This window comes from Battus philenor, unplaced genomic scaffold (genome assembly GCF_028537555.1).
Source record: "Battus philenor isolate CCGP_79_NKW_IND1 unplaced genomic scaffold, ilBatPhil1.0.hap1 SCAF_13, whole genome shotgun sequence".
In the NCBI taxonomy this organism is placed as follows: Eukaryota; Metazoa; Arthropoda; class Insecta; order Lepidoptera; family Papilionidae; genus Battus; species Battus philenor.
The window spans coordinates 9,842,563-9,866,015 of record NW_027181675.1 but is presented as its reverse complement, the minus strand read 5'-3'; the positions used below and the strand labels follow the sequence as shown (position 1 = coordinate 9,866,015).

At 30.4% G+C, this 23,453-nt stretch overlaps 1 protein-coding gene and 1 non-coding gene across 3 annotated transcripts in view; one reads left to right on the top strand and one right to left on the bottom strand.

The window, feature by feature from the left end:
- Mmp2 (Matrix metalloproteinase 2) overlaps positions 1 to 23,453 on the top strand; it is a 199,107-nt gene that overhangs the window by 28,198 nt on the left and 147,456 nt on the right. For both annotated transcript variants that reach the window (XM_068777026.1, XM_068777025.1), the window contains exon 2: positions 1,487 to 2,289. In XM_068777026.1, the coding sequence (XP_068633127.1) occupies positions 1,825 to 2,289 (465 nt within the window). In that variant the 5' untranslated portion in view covers positions 1,487 to 1,824. The remainder of the gene's footprint in view (positions 1 to 1,486; positions 2,290 to 23,453) is intronic.
- On the bottom strand, positions 6,418 to 6,490 carry TRNAK-CUU (transfer RNA lysine (anticodon CUU)). Its single transcript has one exon. It is a non-coding gene; the product is annotated as a tRNA-Lys (tRNA).

Sequence of the window (23,453 nt, the reverse complement as noted above, 5' to 3'; positions counted from 1 at the left end):
AATTTACATTCTTATAATAAAAACCTGGTTTAATAAATCTGAAATAAAACTTTTATTTAATATTTATTACAAAAAATTGTTACATTGAAATGGAATTAATATAATTTGTTAATGTTAGTAACTATAGTAAATCATGTATATTTTTTTAATAATAATTTTTAAATGATGCAGATTAGATGAAACAGAAACCATACGTACGTCCTATACTAGATTAGTAAGAAAGTTCTAGAATATATTTTATTTTTCATAAAATTTACTTGGGCATGATCCATATTGCGTATATTTTTTTAATAAGCACAAAGATATGGCAAAATTTAATTGTCAAGATGAATAATTTTTTTTTCGCCACGCGTAATTAAAAGATTATTCTCACAATAAAAAAAATAAAGAAAACATCCGTAACATGGAACATTCAAGGAAGTTTAACTTTGATTAATAATATATCAGTGTCAGATTTTGTTTAAAAAGTTAATTTTATATAACAGACATTGATCTTTTTGATGCATGATCATAATTATTTCGGGTTTAAGAATCAATTATCATAAACGATTAGAAGGTTATTTGTGAAATCAATGCTTATCAGTTCTTTTTAATAAAATTTATTCATTTGTTTTTAATTAATTAAATTTTCTTTATTTATTTATTTTTACTTACGTTTTTATCCAGTATAAGGTCTATTTTATTAATTTGACTACTATATGATTTAGCTGCTTTGATAAATAAAGAATAAGTAGTTTAAAATTTTTTTATTCCTGTATTACTCATATTTGCCAAAATTTACTTTTAGTTAAGCGAAAGTCTCTTACACCATAATTATCTAGACTTCTAAATTTCCAAAAAAAAAAATCTAATAAGATTTTCAATTTAATTTTAAATATAGTTGAATGCATATGAAAAAAAAATAAAAAATCGATTACTTTTTAATCGTAATTTGATACGATGATATAACATCCATTTAATAAATAGGTACATTGTAACTCTCGTAACCGTGCAATAGAAACGTATCTACGTGACTGTACTATAAAATGAAGATTTATGTGAATGGCCGGTATTATCTGTGAGACATAATTTACTAGTTACTCTTACAATCACAGTTCCCGACGTCTGATATTAATAATTTTGCCCGCGTCCTAAAGTCGTAATTACCATAAGTCTTGTAATCTACCGATGTTAATATAAATTATGAACTTCACAAAATAAAAAATATTTGAATTATAGTGAGATTTAGTGTTATTGGGATTACGAGCGGATATCGGATTCCTAAAACAAATTTTTAGCTCCTTTAAGTTTCAAACAAACTCGGAGTTCAAACAAACAATAATGTTTTAGACTCTCCAAAATCGTACGCGGAAGTTAACAAAAGTAGGTCAACAACCGGTGCGCTATAAACCTGAGATATTGACGCACCAACATAGGATACAATTCTCGGCTTTGTTACTTGCCTTATCGCAAGCATTTATAAAACATTATCTCTTTTTTGTTGCAGAAAATCGCTTCAATATCTTGTGTATACAAGAATATTATAAGTGTAGAACAAACAAGCTTGCCACCCACATAACGATAACGTTGCATCCCGTCCGCAGAGAAATTAATCTGGCACACGGTAACAGGAAACATGCCGATAGTGTTGGTCGTTGAAGCTTCGGCTTTCATGGGGAACGACTTAACATCGCTGCTCTAATATGTTAAGATGACCACTTCCTTCGGCAGTTTGCAGAAGTCGTAAAAAGAAATTACGCCTGCATTTAAGATATGTAGTTATCAACCGCAAACTAAGAGGTTATTTGAAGTTAAAAACTCCACCAAATTAATAACTACATAAAAATGCAAGCAAATTATAAAACTACGCCAAATTATAACTCAAATGAGAATGCACAATTAAATTTAGAAATCAAAAATAGAAAAATGTCTAACCCGAATAATTTTATATACGAGATGAACACGACTGAAATAGATAGGTGTAGATTAAGAAAACAAGAAAGATGCGAAAATAAAAACGATTTCGAAAATCGATGCTCCTCTTCGATACCAATCGAAAAGTATAAGAAATCTGATGAATTGATTATCAGAAATAAGAATATCCTATGCGGTCCTGCAAGTAAAGCCGCGACTTCAAAATTCCGATGCGTGCAGGATCCACAGCGTCGGACGGCGTTTGTCGGGAGAACAATGAGTGATCACGTGCGTGTAACCGTCGTCGTGGGATTGTTTTTATTGTTGCTGGCGGTGAGCAGTGCAGCACCTGTTCGCTCTCGACTATCCAGAAGTACACATCATTCAAAATCAGTGGTAAGTATTTCACTAATAACTAATCAACCACTTTGCAACGACTCAAAGTTGTAACGTTATATAGTCTAGTCTTCACTTAATTTTTTGGAAGATTCAAATTAAAAGAATACAAATTTCTATGTCTCATTTTATAGTGTTTATATTCTATTTAAGTATTTAATATACTTATATTAGGATGCTGTGAGTAGTAGGGGTACATAATACTAGTTGTCTCCGGCCCGCTTCACGAACTTAATGAACGTCCACGTAATCCTTCTTCCAATTAAAATGCGTTCTTAGCTTATCTTTACTTGCCAAAAAAAACATTTTATCTAAATTTCATGTATGTAGGTATAATGGTTCCCGAGATATCGTGATGAATCAATATAAAAGAGACAATCTCTTATAATTTATGTTATATTATATATTAATTTCATATAAATTAGATGTTCATTACAAAACATCATAATCATATCAAGAATTAAATCTAGTTGTGCGGTAGGTTATACTTTAAGAATGTACCACGGGTCACAAAAGTAGTAATGAAAGTATACTGCATATGTGTCATACGGACAGCCTTATGTTGTGGCTGGAATATTAAGTATTAAATATCCCTTGCTGGCATAAGAACTTTTGTCTCGTCTGTCCCTTACCGGAAGCAGACATCGTATTTTGACAGTATTGTCTAGTGTATATGGCGCTTGCTTATTGTTCTCCATTTTTTAAGTTAAACCTTTTTTATGTATTACAAAAGAAGAGGAAAGCTTCTAATCAACAACAATTTCAAAAAACCGGTATTACTGCATGTCAAGTTGTAGGCATAAATGAGTTTCACTCGTCCACGTTTGAGTTTATAAACAATATTTTATACTCATTTGAGATAAGCGCGACGTTAATTACTGACGATGACGTGCGAACGAATGAAACGCCTATGTTTGTAATCAACAGTGGTAATCATATATTGAATGGATCCTTTTATCAAGAGCCCGTTTGATTACCCCTTAGAAGAGATCCCCATCTACTGACGCATTACGGACCTTTTTAAGGCGTATTTTGAAAATGCAAGTAATATAGGGCACAAAGCTGGCGTGTCGTATTAGATTACTGCTAGTGACAGACGGACAGACAGTTGGTGAGGAGATTAATGGGCTAAGTGAGGAGTGGGAGGTATTCCTTCCGCCGTCCTCCAACATTCCATGACGCGGGAAGCCATTTATGTCCATTCATCTCTTAGACAATTCGTAACTGTGAAAAATCGGACAAATTTCGGATAGTGGATTTTTTGCGTTCTTTGTGAAATTGTACCCTGGTACGATCCATTTAAAGTTATAAATTATCGTTCCAAATTCGGAATGTATTTTAGGCAAGAATTTACTGGACTAGAAACTTTAAATGAAACGTTCAATCTTTATATGAACAATACAATTGAGAGAAAAGATTGTTGTTTTATTAATAATTTTTGTCTTTTTGCTTTGTCAAAAAAGTTGTTATTTCACTTTTTAACAAGTACATTTTCTAAAATTTGCAATTAATAACAATTGATCAAGCAAAGTTAAAAGTTTATCCTGTAAAAAATAACATTTAAATAAAATTAAAATTTTGAATTGTGGACTAACTAAAAATCAACTAATTTAAATAGAAACATTGGTATATTCGTAACAACTTATGTTGTTATGGAATATACTATGGAATATACTAATATATATGGAGTATACTTTAAAATCTATAAGGACTTTATTATTATCTCGAAACAATAACCAATTTATTTCAAATATATTTTTTAAACATTCATAATCTGTTTGATAAAATCTGAAGAGCTTATGTTAATACTATATTACACGAAGTAACTAAAATTACTTCGATCATAGTAGGCGCGAATTTAATTACAGCATAAACACGGCTGTGGTTGGTGGCTTCCTGCGTTCAACTGGGTCGTGTTTATGTTGTACTTATGTATGAATGATAAGTGGACCAACGCTGCGTTTCAGTTGCGAACCACGCTATACATTCCAAAACTATGAAGCTAATGACCGTGTACAAACATCAAAAATTTATTTTGAGATCGAAATTTTTGAAGGTGATGAACAGCTTTATCGGCATATTCAGGGTAATAAGTTAAATCGTTACATTAGTTATAATTTTCGATTAGAATGCGACAGACCAATAACTTCTGGCAGTACAAAGTAAAGGCCTTAGGGCTAAGCATTAACATCATCAGAAACAATACAATACGGACTGATGATAAACAATCATTGATTTTAATACGTAGTAAATCGAATTTTAAACTTTTTCTTACTATACTATCATTATGGTGTTTATTAATTTTAAAACTATTGACTACGCATTAATTGACAGCATATCTGATTTACATTCACTATTTAAAACTTTTACACTTATAACCAATCACTCTATATAATATTAACAAAGTTGTAATATTTAATTTTTCGAAGATCCTCATACAGCTATGTACCGATAATTAATTTGTTATATGTGTACTACACATGCTTTAATTTATTTTAAGTTTTAGTCAAATAACATATTACGAGTATTACATATTTAAAGGTTTTTAAATGGTTGAAAAAGATCACTAAAGTGTAAATTTAAAGGCGTTTTTCAACAAATCTTAGTATTTACAATTCGTGTGGGAGGGATAGACGTAGCCTTTCTGCAGATTTATTCTCTTCGAAATCTTTTCTGCCTTTAGAAACTTTATAAATAGACTGCATCCTTGCTATTGTGTATTCGTTATCTTATTTATATTTATTGTAATCCTGTTTACTTTACGATGGCACATTTTTTAAATAATAATAAGCTTTAAAGGGTTGAATGTATAGCCGATTTGTTTTCAATTAATGTAAATTACATCTTATCCATATGAAGCTTTTCGAAATTAGAATGACTGCATATTAAAATAACTGTTGTTTACCATCTTTCTCTGCAGAGTTTGTAGTGCCAGTAGTTAAAATAGGTGTAAAAGATTTATTCGTTTATTTATCTATGTATTTATTTTGTTACTCTATTTACAACTTGTGTAATGGCGAACTTAATGCCTTATAGCTCTACTCAATTAATAAAACTTTTTGCTGATAAATAATCTATAATTTTAAAGCTTTTCAAGCTTTTTCATCTATAACCAAACATACTGTATACAGAAACTAATGATACTAACAAACACATTTATAATATTATATTTTTACATTTAAACTGTTGTATTAGTTAAAATACAACTATAAGTCCAAATATTTCGAAGGATTTAGTGTAAACAGAAATCGTACACCTTTGAATAAAAAGTACAAATATAAGGTCTTTTGAATATTGCTTTTATAATAAAAAATATAGTGACGACAAGGACAAGGACTGGTCGTCGTGGTGATCTTTGCCTTGCAGTGGGCGTCTGGCGGCTGAAAAGAAGAGAAAAAAGAGCAAAATAAAAATTATTATAATTGTTCAATTGGAAACATTGAAATAGTTGTCTATTATCGAACCTCATTTTTTGAATAAAAATCACTTCACACTATTAAGGCATACCATTTGTGCGATTTTTCGTAGGAATATGCAGCACGTTTTAAGAACAAGACAACTACACGTGTCTATGTCGGTCACTGTCAGGCCGAAAAACTAATTTCAAAGCCAGCGCTTGTTTTTTCACAAAGAAACGAAATACTCCTTAGTGAACTAAAATCTATTTTATTACAATAGATACGGCACTACACCTTTTTTCTTGCTCCATAAAATAGTACGTTTAATAATCCTAGTAATTCTTAACTACTTCAACACTCTACTAACCAAAATATCGTAATGTTATTGTTTAGTTATTAAAAATAATCATCCTGGGAGATTAACAATATTTGTTCACGAAAAACTGAAAACAAATTAAAACCCGTTCACTAGATTACGACATTGATATCTTTAAATATGTTTGTTAACCCAGAAAATATATAATTAGCCATGACATATTCTACATGTTACATATTCGTCTAAGTGTGCTTTAAATGTAATTTTTGTGTACAATAAAGATAAACAAATAATTCATAAATTACATATAACATGGAAAAGGCGTAGAATATTTTTTCAAAAAATAATCGATATTAATAGATACAAAACAAAAAGAGAAAATTGTTTTTTTTTTTTAATTACAAAACATTATGTCGCCCAACGTGGGGCTCGAACCCACGACCCTGAGATTAAGAGTCTCATGCTCTACCGACTGAGCTAGCCGGGCTGTTGAACCCGTGTTCGAATTTATCCATTTATTACTGTCTTCAAAATAATAAATTTTAATTGCTTCTTTTTATTTGTTAACGAGTTTTCTTAAGTTGACCTCGTGCCCACATCGGTCTTTAACAATAAACAACTGACGGCATATTATTCTAGTTACTTATTAGCCTATTCCCTAAAGAGTTTTCTAAAAATACAGACAAGAGTGTCGGCGCCTTGCAGCATCACTCTTAGTGTACATACTTTACTTCTGTTTCTTATTGCTGTAAACGTCGAAAATAAATTAAAAAAGATAACCTCAAATGTAGTTTAAAACAGTACCCTTTGTTTTGTGCTTTTACAATTTCATTGGATTGCTCAAAGAATGTTTGTGTGCTACTAAATAATTAACTTATACACGTAATTTTATATTGTTTAAAAGAATAGTTAGGTAAATATGTAGTCTCGTTGAGCTTCCTCGCCTGTCTTTATCAGATCTGAGGCATTTATCATTCGATTAAGTGGTACTCACCTTGACATTGAATAAAGAATTTTTAAATTGAGTACTTTTGTAAAACGATGTGCTTACTAAACGAACATTATATTACTACGTGAGAAAAATTATGCCAAACGAATAATTTATGCAAAAAGAGCGAAAAATTTGCTCGCTATAAAATTAGTGTGCCGGCGTCATTGACCCAAATTATTACTGTCACGCCTATCAGTGTTCCACCTACAATGACAACGCTTTGATCTCGCGCTGTACTGTATTTCTGTTTCGGCATTATCCTATCGGCCTACGGACCTATCCTAATGGTTATAATTTTTTACCAAATGTCAAATCAATATGTCAATGCCCCACTGACACGAAATAATGTTAAAAATTAAAAAGAGGCCATGATAAAAGTTATGGATGTAAGTTAACTAATGATGTATCTTTTGTAAAAATTAAAGAAAAATTTATAGAAATTATTTTTTATTCAATTTGTTAAATAAGTATTTAGTCTTGAATGCTTGAAATGGCTTACCTTGGCCCAGGATCAGTTCCTAACGTCGGATTATTATACTTGTATAATTTGATTTTTTGACTGGACTTTCACTGCTAACCAAGTGACATTTGCAGATCCCGGGGGTTTGTGGTGACAGGGCACAGAGAGCGCTTTGCCTTAGACCGCTTTTAAGCTAGCGCAGCTTGAGGGCAACCGAGGGAGTTTTACCTCGGGCCTCTCCATACTGCTATTTCACAGGATTGGGACTTGTGTGGTAGAGATAATTTATAAAGTACGAATCATACACTAATCCACCTCCCAAATCGGCCGTTGACCTGTGTAATAAATAATAGTTTCTCCACAGCATGACGTTTTTACATTTATGAAATTAAACTTGCCCCAAATGTAGCAGTAATTAATGCACGTTAGCCGTCGACTGAAGATTGCAGACTGCGATAAGCTTATCCATGTAATTCCGTGAAATTCACATTCACCTTCATACATTCATACTTGTCCGTAAACGTCAAAATTGTTTAGTTGACTTTATTAATAATTGCGAATCATAACTGAATTGTTAATTGCGGTCTTTTCATGTATTTGTAACTTCAATCAGAGCATTTATAAGTTACCAAAGATGAAATATATTTAAATTTAAATAATCATATAAAAAGTATTTTTATTTCACGAAATACAACAACCTATATACAGCGCTACATTTTATAAAGATCGATTGTAAGTGTAAAGCTATAAGAGTGTAAATTTAAAGCTCAGCAAAAATATTCAAAGCTTGTACACCTATTTCAAACTCAATTTAAGTATCACTCTGAAATGGCAGTACAAAGTGAGTAAACCAAAATTTAAAAAAGCATTTACGTACTATGTTATCATGAGGCTGTTTATTAGTTGATACTATTGATTTTTGTGAAGGGACTACCTTATATTAATTGACATCGAACCAACTATACATATACTCCTTTACACTTATAACCAATCGCCTTGTATTTATAGTTGTAACAGTCGTATAAAAAATATAGTTATTTAACAAAATACAGTCTTTTTTTAGTTGTTGTATATTTATACTATTCACCTGGCGGCATTTGTTGTGAATTTTGGTTATAAATTTTATAAATATGATAAAAAAATAATTAAACACATTTAATTTTTTATAATGTAAATTTATAATGTTTTTTTGCTATTTTTATAACATTTGCTTGAATTTTTATGTGGTTTGATATGGCTTCTTGGCAAGTTTTACCATAACATCTACAAATACGTGACTACATCTAGATAGCACTTGTAATAATGATGATATAAAGGTTATTATTTTGAATATATTCAGTTAGCAGACTCCGCGGAACATCGGTATTCTTGAACCGGAAACTGTCCCATGGTACAAATATAGCACTGCAGACAGACGTGCAGTTAAAAGCGTATTGTATGCACAAGTCTCCTCGTGCTAACAAACACTATTGTTTCGGATTAACGTTGACTTTTATTATGAACTGTGTCAACAACAAACTGTCAAAAAATAATTGACCAATAAAAAAATAAAAGATAAAGAAGAGTAATCATTTCATTTATTTATTGAAATCCTTAATAATGAACAACGAACAAATAAAAAATAATATTCTTTTTCATACACTGCAACACTTTAATAACAATTTGATTATTTTTCAATGTAATGCTTATCACACAATATTTCTTTTATTATATTCTAAAACGCATTTTTAGTTTTTATTGAAGTTAATTATTTTACAGATAATATCAGTTCATTTAATTTTACCTGTTTTCTTTTTTTTTCTTATCGAACTAACGTTCCTTACGCTCTTTGAAGAAGATGTTTTAAAAAATGGACTTCGCAACAATTTTAAGAGTATTTTTTATATACTCGTATATCTGTGCCATAGCAAGCTACTATGTTTTTGAAAAACACTACCTCGGATCGCACTGTCTAACTTGCAATCTTGATATAAAATAATTGACGTGACATTTATAAGAGTAATTCATAATTTAATAAATTAACTTTTATTCTTTATGGTGACTACTATTAAAAAGAAGAAACGTGTTGTGTACATTTGAGTAGTAATATATTATATTTTTCATATAATAGTGCTTCTGAAATCACTATACCACGCCTTAGGTAAGTCCGCGGTAAGTCGGAGGGGGGTATCGACCGCTCCGTGCCGTCATCCCGCCATCAACACTCGCGTCGGCGGTGCTTATGCGTTTTTCCTTCTGTCCACTTTGCCACAATTACCTAAGCCGCGGTATAGTGGTTTCAGTATCACACAATAGAATACTTAATCTATATTAAATAATTTATTAATAGATAATTCTAAGGAGATGAAGTCATTTAATTAGTTTATATTTCATAGTAGAAAAAAAAATATTTAAAATGTAGCATAATCGAATAAATTAGTACTACGTGTTTTAAAATTAGATTATCATTTACCAAATATATGTATATATATGTATAATAATGAATCTATATGTATATCTAATGTAATCTATATGTATATCTATATGTATATATATGTATAATAATGAATCGAAAAACGATTAAACATAGTCAATTAATCAGTAGACGATCTACATTGCTATAAATAAAAATTGTTAATAAATTTAAATATACTACAATGAAACAGCGAATCTACATAATCAGTATTCAACAACGAGCATGCAGGGGGCGCACGTGAGGTCCGGACGATGCGATGTTCGGTGCGATGTTCCGGTGAGTCACGCAGTATCCGTCCGGACTAACAGCAGTGGTTGGTAATCAACTTTATGTCTAGGAGATTTTATCAGATTCCAAACGTGGATCATGTCTTTCTCTGTAAATTCAAAACCAATACAAAATTTATCATAGCGCATTAATTTAAATTTATTATTTCAAATATTCTAAACTTTAGTTTGCGGGTGCTTTATCACTCTTAAAATAAATTTCAATTTACCTTAAATTGCATTAATAGGTGTAGCGTCTTCATAAAAATAAATATTTATATCTTTCTATAAAAAAAACTGAAAATATCACCGACAAGTATATATATATGGTTGAATTTGATGTTCATGCTGTTAGTTAGGACTGTTACAGCTAAGTTTGACTCAGGGATAGAGGATCCGTAATTCACTAGCTAAAATGACAAGTATACCTTTCACTCATAGAAGGAATTATATATGTTCCGTTAGAAGTCAAGACAATTATTTTGTCTATATGTTTGTTTTTTTGTCAATGTAAAATCCTCCAAAATGTTCTTCGTTGCGTATATATCAATATATTTATAAATTTGGATAGGTTTATAAAACCATGGGGTACCGGCCTGCCAGCACCGTTTCCGTTTGTAATACCTATGGTGTAGGGAAATTAAAATCGAAATTTTCTATTGCTTTTCAATAATTATTCAAAAGTAATTACAATAATTTTATTCGATAGTCTCTAAGAAAGTGAGCAATAAATTTTCAGCTAATTTCTTAAAAGCATGCTCGACACCGACAACTAAATCGCGTGTAGTTTAATCGAAACTCATTAGCAGTTAACTAATTTAACCACGAAACGCTCTATCTCTTTTGAATTAATTGGTAAAGTTAAACTTAACCATAAATAGCATTTGCATAGATAACCTTCATTTTGGTAATGTACCCCAATTGTTCTATTGTAGTCATATTTTAACCGAAACTTTTATAAATTAATTACTTTTAACATTTTCTTGTTAAGTTATATTACATTTTCAACTTATTTTAATAATTATTTTTTATTGATCATTAACTTTATATTGCTTTTATATGTACACGGTTAATTACAAATTGGTTTGGTGTTGGATTATTTATTTGCTATAATCATATTGTTCTTTATAATTACAATAAGATAAGACACGAAAGTAAGATCCGGGTGTAACATAAATTCATTTTTTCAAAACTCATGTAAAAATCCAGAGTAATACCAATTTTATGTACTTAGCAATTTATATTTAGAACATATTTCCACGATATCACGTGTAAGCTGTTACAGTACATGACCCTAGTGAGTACGGGGAATAGCAATCTTTTTTATTTTAAACATAAACGTCGCTTTGTCACGTCGACACATAAAAGTTAAGTGACGTCGGAATCGGTTACGTTTTTGTGATATTTTTATAAGTTTTTTGTCATAAAAGTGTCGGGCGTTCTCCGCGTGCTGTCACAGTCGTCAGGTTTCTTTAACTCGGTACAATAACGGCGCCAGTCATCGACGATATAGCGTAATCTCGCAATCTACTATGGGCTGCATTGAGTTCGTAAAAAAGGCGAAAACCGTCTAACCAGTTTTGGAAGTAATGCTTGCTCTAGGTGTACGCCTGTATCGTTGTCGTATCGGCCGGGAACCCTTAAAAGTGCAAACAGCATTCTCGTTAACATTCGTTCTATATGGTCAAGTTTATTTCTCGGTAGCGTTGCCTTTGAACGTATTTCATAATGTTACGTTTCCTCATCAATATTTATGGTATAAAGTTATATATAAATTAAGGTCGCCGATAAGTGTCGTTTAAATTACCGTTATATACCTTTTGATATTTAATTAAGTTAGTACTTAAGTTAGCATCCATGTGCTTTAATAGTTTAATTTATGCGAACGGCTTATAATTTAGTTAAAACTTCTAATTTATTAATCTTGTCATAAATAATTAATAATTTGGTTTTCTTATTAAAAATATCGCTAAGGTTATTATTACTATTTGTTTACTATTATATAACAAAGTACATGTTTCATTCGTTACAATAATATAAGAAGGTCGTTGAACATCTAAGAAAATACAAGGAATCTATAGTCTTTTTTTTTGGACCGGATTGTCGCTCTTGCCCAAATGGCATCTGATGATTCCGCGGGTTTGACGTAGCTGGACGCAGCCGGCGCCTACCCTAAGAACTCTTTTAAAGTATCGAAGCTCTATAGCTCTCGGACACAAAGGCGCCCGAGAGGATTCTATGAACGCCTTGATCTATTTGTTAGAGATTACTTCGTCGACAGTCGATGTATGTTACTGCGGATTTACTAGTTTTCGTATGTGTTGGATCGTCCGACGAAGTTAGAGATTATGTTCAAAAGTTTCTAATAAATGTTATTTATACACCTAACTCTTTTTTATATGATTTTTTTGTTGTTTTAAAATGAATCATGGATTTTATTATGCTTTTTTAAAGGGCTTACAGAACCACATATATAAAACAATAACATGTAATTGGGGGAAAACAAAGTTTTTCATTCCCTGTTTTGTTAGATATCTGCATATCTGACGTATCTACTAATGATAGCATTTTTGATGCAGTACTCAGTAAACCTGCACGTTTTTTATTAAGAACATTGATTTTATTCCTAATTTTAACTAGTATTTTTATATTTTATGTACCAAGCGATTGAATTTTAACACTTAGTACACTAAATTTTTTTTATTGAAGAAATTATTTTCGTTCTGTTAGTACTTATGTGATATAGATCATTATTACTGCTTTTACGATTTTTTTACACACTTATCTACACAACTTTTAATACGTTACTAAGAAAATAGAATTAGATGTTATTAATAAAACCATATTATTACCTACCAAGAATACTCATAAAATTTTAATTAAAATATATCTCATATAATAAGAAATTAGCTTTGAAACTTTTACTTAAATTGGACGCGTCTCGCAGTATATATATTGCACTTGAGAAATTAACGGATATGGTCAAAGTTTAATAAAGTTGTTAACGCTAGTAGCAAGCGACTAGACTTCTAAGTTCAGTCTTGACGGGACACTTTTTGCATAATTTATCACAAAGACGATTGTTGCCTTTCTTGATTAGTATTTTACAAAGTTTCTACAGTTTTATTCAAGAATAACTTGGTTAAGCAAATACATTAAATCAGTAATTTATTGTATTTCATGACCCATAATAATTAATTTAATATAATAGAACAAAAGTGTATTGTCTTATGTTGGTCTTTATAAAATATTCTAGATGTAACAGTATATTAGATTTCCACTATACACTATGTACTGACACGATACTCTGAAACTAGAAAGTTTCGAAGTTTGAAATTAAGTAAGAATATCTATGTAGTTTACAAAAAAGATTTAAATTGTTTTAAAATATATCTAGAATTATTTTAGATATTTTTCATTTGCTAGGTTGGAAACTGCGTACATATTTTTAAGCTAAAATTTTTATTTTTGTAAGAGACCATATGTTCTAGACACACTTTTTATATATCACTTAATGGATAAAAATTATATATATAAAAGTTTTTATCCAACAGAGGACGTATGTAGATGATGTATGAAATTTGTATTAAGAAAGCATGGAATTTCTGTAACAGTGTACTGTTTATATAAATAAAACTGTACAATAATTGTTTTTAAAAAATATAAAAACCTTATTATAGCGAGTATTCGTTTGAGAGTTGTTTTCCACAAACTTCAAGAACAACGTCTGCGCAGCATTCAGCGTACTCGGTCAAACTAACAGCCGAATATTTTACTATGGCAAATGTGGACTTATTAGGTTAATTGCATGGTAAAAGATCATGATTCTAGCTTCGACCTTACACCATGCAATAATATTTATTCACAAAAATAAAAGACTAACTATGCGAAACACGTTTTTAAGATGCCAAAACTGAGACTGCATTCGAAAACGTCGTGGGTAAGACACCCAAAAAGAAGTGGGCCGGGCACATGCATGCAAAAATTGTCAAAGGGACTGTTTATTTTTATTTTATTTATTTATTTATTTAATATTCTTTATTGTACACGATAAGATACATAATATACAGATACAATAATATACAGAAAAGTACAATGGGCGGTCTTATCACACAAGGCAATCTCTTACAGACAACCATAGTAAGGAAAAGATAATAGTATTTATAAAGGGTAGTTCACGTGTACAAAAAAATACATATTCACAAACAAATGAACATAAATATACATAAACATACATAGACATACATACTTAAACATACATACATACGTATATAACATGTTTATAACTTCATAAAAAAATCGTATTTATAAACATAAATCTGTCATCAGACGCCGTGTACATAACACAACGATTGACTTATTCAAGGACAGCGTTTGCGTCTATATTTTCACTTTCTGCGAAGTCATGTAGCAATTTGTTAGAAAATAATTAAATCTGGCGGCTAAGTTTAGAATGAGGGTGTGAGCGAGCAAAACTACCTGTGCCGTCTGAACCGGACTATAAATAAACATAACGGTCACTCTCGCTCAACAGAGGGCGTGACCCGCAGAACAGCTGATCCCTGGCATATTATACACGTTTACAGTTCAATAGGGTTTAAAAAAACGAATAGTAAAAGTAAATTAATAGTTATTCATATTTTTAAAATGATATTATTATTGTAATGGAAAGAAACAGATTGTATTTTTAAATGTTATTTTAACTTTAGATAATGAAAAATATCTACAACTATAATTAAGTAGAAATAAAATATGGAGTAAACAGATAATTTTTTATGGGGCTGAGTGGTCCTCGCAGGCATAGTTTTAAATGCATGCATCGAAATACATACGATGTTAAAAAATGCATATCTTGTCGTACAAAGTCAAAGTAAGATTTAAAATAACAACAATAATTTTATCGTTTTAGGACGAATTAAATAGAAATAAATTTAAATAAATAAGATTACCTTATTAAGTTAGTGCAAAGATTACATGTTTTAGTGTAAATATATTATAACTTTGATAACGTATAGGTAAATGGTAAACGTGGGGATAATAAAAACTATTAGGAATTTATTGTTAAAGCTGTATTTATGTATTTAGTCCTATTTTACATACATACACACACACACACACACATATGCCTACGCACACAAACACACGCGTACACACACGCGCATACACACATACGCGCACATGCACACACAATATATATATATATATGTATATATATACATATATATATATATATTGTGTATATATATACATATATATATATATATATATATATATATACAGTTGGCACTCACACATGTAATTTATTGTAATACTATCTTATATAAATAGCGATTTGTTTTTTCTTTACTATTATTATGTTAATTTTCTTGTACTAATAATTTTATGTATATATTTAATATTATGTATATATATAATATAGTATTACAATATATTACATGTGTGAGTGCCAACTGTCCAAACAAAACAATAAATAACTTTTGATGTATGGACTTGCTTTTTTTCTTGTTTGCTTCTAGCCAAGTATTTTAATCAAACTAGTCGAAACCCGGAAAAGTTAGTTTTTCATTGTAATTGAGCGACACTGTATTATGTGTTATTCATGTTTTATATCAAGTTATGTTTTATATTTAGTGATAATAATACATGTAACGTTAAAAGTTAACTGTTTAAAACGTATTTTTTACAAAATTCTACAAAAATATACTATAATTTAATATAAATATGCAATAAATAAATATGCTGTGAAAAAATATGTCTAGAATTTCCGTATGAATTGTGAAGAAACTTTTTCCTCAATAAAATAAAAGTAAATAGTGTGTGTGTACAGGCTCAATTAATACTAATAATAGGGTAACTTCTTGAATATGAACTCTAATCTAAAACGAATTATTATCATCATCATTACGGCTAACCGTGGAATGGCCACAGCTGGACATAGGCCTCCCTTGTAGATTACCAATAAGACAGATAGTACGTGGACTGCATTTCGCGTATTCCCTGTGCTGCCTAATAAATAATCGATGATTTAACGCTAGTGTTTATATTCAATTGCTAGTACTAACTTTTTTCGAGAAGATAAAATAAAAATATTGTCAAAACAACGAGGAAGTCTGTACCAAGTATGCAGCTTATGCATGAAATACTAATATTTGTGTTTTCATGAAATATTTGTTTTTTCGTTTGTGTTTTTATCTCCTTTTAGCTTTGCATAAATAAAACCAAAGTACGCTTATAATACAAAGAATCCAAAAGCAAACAGCGACAAAATGAAAATTATTTTTACGGTTTCGTTGCGAGAAGCAATAAGCTGTTACCAAAAATGACTTCTCAATTTTTCGGGACATTTCGTTGTGGTTTTGTTTAAAATTGTTTTATTAAACCGAATAAAACCTTAAAGATGTAACAAAGAGAATTAATGTAATAAGAAAAATTAGGCCTGTCCAGCAGTAGATTTTACAATCGTAGGTTCGACTCCTGTCAAATGCATAATATATGACGATTCTTTAACATCACTACTGTTCACAGACAATGTCAAAACAAACATCATGGGTATGAGTGTATGCATATGGTATAGAGTCCGACAAGATATCTTAGTACTCCCTTTTCTTATTAAATTTAGAAAAAAAAATATTTTTTATTATTATATGGATCTTATTATAGCATTCAAAAGTTTTTAGTTGAAAGAAATGTGTCGATCTTGTTTTATTGACACATTTATATGATTGATATTATAAGTACACATCAAAATCGTTAATTTTCATTAAAAAAAACATGGTTGAGTTTCTGGTCGGATTTTTTGAACAGATCCGCATTACGAGCCGGTGGTAGTTCAGTAATTATAATTTTAAAATAATCGACAATTCTTAAGCACATGTAAATACCTACATAAGAAAAGACATTTTTAGAAATAATCTGAAAACTGTGCCTACGTGATGAATTACGTATCTTCTAGAAGAGAGGCTGTTTGAAACCAAAGTAAAAATTTTAACATGACAAGAAATAAACACGAAACTAATATTGTCACCCTAAGGAACTGTCGTATAATATTTGTAAATGTCAAAGCTACCCCAAGCTGATGTTAATAGCAAACGAACCCCGAGTTTCTAACTATGAAAGAGACGGTGGCATACTTTGGTTCCGGTTTATCAAAAATATTAATTTCGTATACCAGGTTCGATGACTAGATTTGGTGGAATTTTGAATAGGTATAAGTAAAGAAAAAGTTTCTCCCAGATGCGTTAATCTTAATTTATTATAGCACTGTACATAATCTTTCATGTGGTAACTAAGAGCGTTTTAAAAAAATCATTTTTTTTGTCTTGTCATTTAACATTTATCATGCTGTCCACTATTGCCTTAAATATCGAATAATTAAAATAGCTGACATGCGATATAAAACCAATACGATTTAAAACCATGGGTGTAAGTTTCATATATTGGGATATTCAATACGAGGCCATTTTCTTCAAGATCACTACGAAGCAGACGTAATTTGGTATATAATATTAACACTAAAGTGTTAAAAAATATTTGTCATAATAAAAAACGTGTTTATTGGAAAATGTCGATATTATTACGTATTGGTGGTAAAGTGTAACCGTGTAATGTTACAAAAAGATATATCTTATTAATGTTACAGTATTTATCAACATCATGTTCCGAAAGACACATGGAAAAATATTTTTTCGTTAAAATGCATTTCGAACTTAGTAGTAGGGGAATAGTACGTCAATAATATTCAATGGAGGGCTCATGATACCATGGCGGGAAGCGCAATCGATTGACGAGGTCATCGACACAGGAACTGACCTTTGAACGGCTCAGCTGATCTAAAGTTTATTTGGGATATAATAAACATTGAACTGTGTAATAATTATTGGTTACGCAATTTAAAAAAAAAATGTACATTTTTTATCAAATTAAAAGTACGTTAGTTATTTGAACCAGTTTACCACAACAAAGTTATTGTGCTGACAGACTATGAAGATGATAGTTATACTTTTTAGCAATTATCAGTTATTTCGTAAAATTTTTTGTTATATTTTACGTGAAACTTTTTTATTCCACCTACATACATTCACCGCCTTAAAAATATATTTTTGTGTTGATAAAACTATTTTAATAGCTACTGTCTTTTGATTGATTAGATTTGAGTGTAAAATCAAAAACCTGCGAAGGATATGCTTGTACTTCCATATAAGTTTTCTTCAACGTTCTCTGAATAATAATACATTGTGGACAAGTTAATTATTTATTTTCAGTCTGTACCATTTTTTGAAATTACCTCGTTTCATTTTGGTATAAAATTCGCTTAATAAACTGTTTTGTGTTCTTGACAGCGAGGAGAGGCACATTATATGACCAATTCGTCAGCGGGAGGGGTTTAAAGATTCAAATCGCTCTTTGGCCTGTGGCCAGTGATGCGTAAAATAACCTATTACGGTTCTTTTATTGTCAATGGCATCGTTTATTTGCTGTGCGTACTGTTACACGTTTTATTTTAATCTTCAAAAATAATGTATGTTATAACCATTAACATATATTTGTAGAATAATGTAAGCAATATCTACTATTGAGTATATATCGCAAATACATTTAGTACAGGACAAATTGTTTTTACGTAAATTACCATATATATCTAAATGTAAAAAAAAAATATTTGTATACTTTTCGATGATTTCTATCGTTGGTAGCCTAAACAAACAAAAACTACACTAGCTTAAACCACAACTTACGATCGAAAGTTGTGGGTTCAATTAAAGAACTTGGGAACTGTGGGGAAAAATTTTCGACAATAGCAACATTTTCTAAGTTTACGAATCCGAAATTTGTATGACATCGACAACATTCGCTAACCTGCTCTAGGCTTTCTCAGACATATCGGTTATTACCCTATGAGAAGAAATAATAGGGGTGTATCTGTGAAGATGCTTGGCAGCGTGTTTCAGTTATGGAAAAATTTGTAAGCTAATAAAATTTTTGATTCTTAATTGAACTCAATACTGACTAAATTTCTCTGTATAAATATATAAATGTACGAAAATGTATTAAATAAGTGAAACTATGTCGCTTCTCCAATTTTTATATCGGAAAATAGTTGCTTGCAAAAGGTCGATATAAGCCAATGGATAGACCAAGGAGATGGAGTCAACCGTCCCTAAGTATTACATGGCATTAGTAACCATTCTGTTGCCTTATTTAATAAGCCTATAGGCTAACCTTTCACGTCCTAAATTTTTAACGCATTGGAGGCTATGGGTTCCTAAAGAGTCTGTACTCTTTAACACAAACATTTCGAAATAATTTCATTTATTAACCTATATGAAGTAATAATATATTAAGAAATTGGAAACTTTATTACAAAATAGTGTACATAAGACCTCGAAAAGCGTGAACTGAATGAAGTATGAATCATTTTACAAAATCACATATAACCTGTTTTACTAAATGTGTGCCGTTGAAAGTTCAGTCGCGTCCCGGATAAAGAAGTATACTTGAGCAAAACATAAAGCTTACATGTTAAGAAATACAATTGTTTTTAATAAAATTTACAAAATCACGTGTTGAACTGCCATGACTTTAGGTAGTAACCTGATTTCTGTAACATATGTTTTGATAATAGCAACAAATTGATTTGACTCTCTCAGGCGCTCGGGTAGGAAAACTATATGCATTTTGAGTTTCATTACAGACCACACTTGGGTGTTCTTGATCTATACGATCTAGTAACTTCATAGCCTCCCAGTACTGAAAAAAAAAAACATTATAACAAACTCGAGCTGGGGCCCCCGATAAAACTCCTGACCTTAGATTATGTAAACAGAGTTAGGGAAAATTCTTTTAACGCTTTGTCATAACGCTTTGTCAGATCTCCTGAAGCTGTACGTGTTGACGGGCCCACAGCATTTGTTAATCACCATAGAAAGCTCTGTTTTAGTTTAAATAGACCCCTGCGACTCATCCAGTTTTAAATTTTTCTTTTCAACATTTATAATAACAACAATTTATTTATTACACACAATACAACGATGCAAATTTAGCATAAAAATTAAAGTGAAAATTACACAAAATGAACTAAACTGCTAATTAAACGCCTTAACCAGACTAGGAACGTATAATTATAATAACTAAATTTATCAAAATAATAAAAATTAGACTATTATTTATATTATTATTACGAAACTATTTAAAAAAGGAGGATTCAAAGTAAACATTTCGAATGTAATTATTGAATTATTACGGGATGGCGTTTAATTCAATACATTGACCTTCTAATTGCTTTATTAGCTACTCAATAGGTTGATGACCTAGTTATACCCTAAATGCCTATGTCCATTTAACCAAATAAACAATATTTGTTGCAAGTAGTATGAGAACTAAGGGAGTGTGTTTATTGCCGTGACTCCGCCTAGATATGTTCGTATACTTGAATAAATTACATACGTTTGTTCAATTTGCTTTTACGATCGTAATGTTTTATTAGTAGAGATGGAGTAATTTCTTTATGACGACTGGGAGAGAACTAGATAAAATTATTGTGATGTGAAAATTATTAAAAGCAAGCAATTGGGAAACGGGCGCAAGAACGTGGCAGTCAAATGTTTCAAAGATTTTACGATTTTTACGTTAACAGTGTTAAAGTATCGTCTTTGTTCTTAATGAACATGTTTATAAATTCAGTGTAGAAAAAAAAATATTTTTCAAAGTTTTGATGATTTTTTGATGAATTGATGAAATTTCCCTAATAGTAATGGGTACAGTGATGCAATTTATCTGTTAGCGTGGCCGTTAAAATAGTAGTGGCCTTTTAAATACAGGTTAACCATTCATATTTTTTAGCTTTGTCATGTAGATAACAAAATATTCTCTATTATATTCTAAACCTCTGAATTGTTGCATAGCAATCTATACTAAGCCTATAGAAGCAACTTCATGTTAATATACGTCACCGGGGATGCGGTAGTCCGCTGTATATATACGATGGACCATTGTTTTATCAATAATAGTCATCCCAATCGGCGTACCGTGATTGATTGCGCTCAGTCGTCCGGCAAATCAATCGGCTATTGGGCCAGTGCTGCCATCTCGGGTGAATGCCTTGTTTATTAGACTGACATTATGTGATTTAATCGATCTCTATTAAAATTTTAGTACCTCGTTATTTATGAATGTTAACGGCTGTAGTTATCTATCAAATTTTTTGTTATTTATTTTTTGTATTTTCAGCTTTTTATTTATTTATTATGAGAACACACTCACAGCCTACAATATATAACAGAAAATAAACATTAATAAATACATTACGCTAATTACAAAGTACACATAATTATAATTTCGAAATAAATTGCAATAGTAAACACAACAGAAAACAAAACGGGACAGAGTATAAAATAATATATTGATTGATGTTTTTTTATATATCGGTTGTAAGTTACAGGTGATATGTAGACAATTTTTACAAGTATATTTGTTATTCTATTCATATTAGTCTATTTATTTATCTATGTTTAAGTGAACATTTACGATATTTAATTTCAGTTGTGAACTCGCTTTCTGTAAAAGTTGTATTAAATAGCAGGGTTACAGAGTTCTTATCTGATAAATAACTTGTGTGAATAAACTTAGCGATACTATTACAAATATAAAAAAGGACTCGAAGTGTTGACAAAGAAAATAACATTATTTAAAGGACTATTCCTTCAACAATGAATGTTTATCCTGATTGTTTTGTAAATATAATTATATACACATCACTCTGTATACGTGACTGAAGTTAAAGAAAATGTCCATTTGCCAGATCATTTTCATTGTCTTCACTAATGTATTGGAAGCTCTCTGAAAAAACACATAAAAGTCCTTTTCAGTAGGATTAGGCACAACAAACTACCGTCGTAAATGTCAACAAACAAAACAGAAGAATACAGAAAGCGACGAATATAATGTTTGTTATGTTTACCAGCGTCCCAGTCCCTGATGAATTACATACATGAACTTTTTGTTTTGATTTTCTACCGTTACATGAAAAAGTTTTTATTGTTAGTATAATATAAGCGCATGCTAAGTATATGTATAAACTTCAGTCTAAAATTGTTTTCTTTAGAACATGTATGAATTTAAATTTAAATAAATTTCCTTCGAATCCATACAGTGTTCGATAAACATCAAACCTTCTTTGTTGGCTAGGACCCGCTGACTTTTGAGTTCTATTGTAACGGTATCTAACAAGTATCTATGTAACACTTACAAATGTATCGTATTATACTTTTAACGTTTTGTCTGCTCAGTCTTCTTCTTTTTATCACATATGCAAGTCGTCAAAAAATCATTACTCTAATAAAATTACTCTTAAATTTGAAACGCGATTAGACAATATGCTGTGAAAAGTATTTCTTCTGATACCCTGAACAAACAGTCATAAGGTAATTTTTTTTATTACTACTATTGATGATGTTTAACACATTTTGATCGCGAGACTTACTCAGTAATATAAACGTAAAAAAAATTTAAAGAATAAGTTACACCTGTGATTAGTAATGCTCTCCTCAATGTAACGTTATAAAATCGCCGTTAAGTATAATCGAGTGCACATGGTAGGTACATGCTTTATGCCTGTGATGCCAAGCACGTGTGTTTTACGGTCGAGACCTGGCGCCTGCAGTAATCTTATTAATCAGACTACGTCGCAACGTAGATGGTTTACGACTCTTCACTACTTTTTAAAAGTAACACATGTTTTTGTAAAATTCTAAACGTTCAAAAGCCCTTTCTATCGAAAGTACTAAAACATTGAAGAGTAATTAAATATTTTTGCATGAACTTTTAACTATCTTTGGAAAGAAAAAAATGCAAGTTCCTGTAAAATACTGCTAAATTTATTTATATTTGAATTTGGGGCGTCAGGAAAAGATATTTTCATTTATAATTTTGTCCACGCACTCCATATTAATACCTTGTATCTCTAGAAGTAAATACAAAATAATTTTTTATAAGATGTAAATTCTTTGTAAAATTTATAATAAATCGAAATTAACATAAATTACACCTCGATATTGGTTCTATTGGAGATGGGAAGCTCATGCTCAGCGGTGGACAGTCTTACAACTCAATTTATGACACCTTGATATAGTTAAAGGTAAATAGATATTATAGTGCTGAAAAGTAACTGTTAATAATTATCTTATTAACAGTTTTATTGTTAATCTGTGGAGACCATGCACTTCATATTTTTATCATTATTTGCTATATAACATATGCACTTATTCATTATGCAATTGTGAC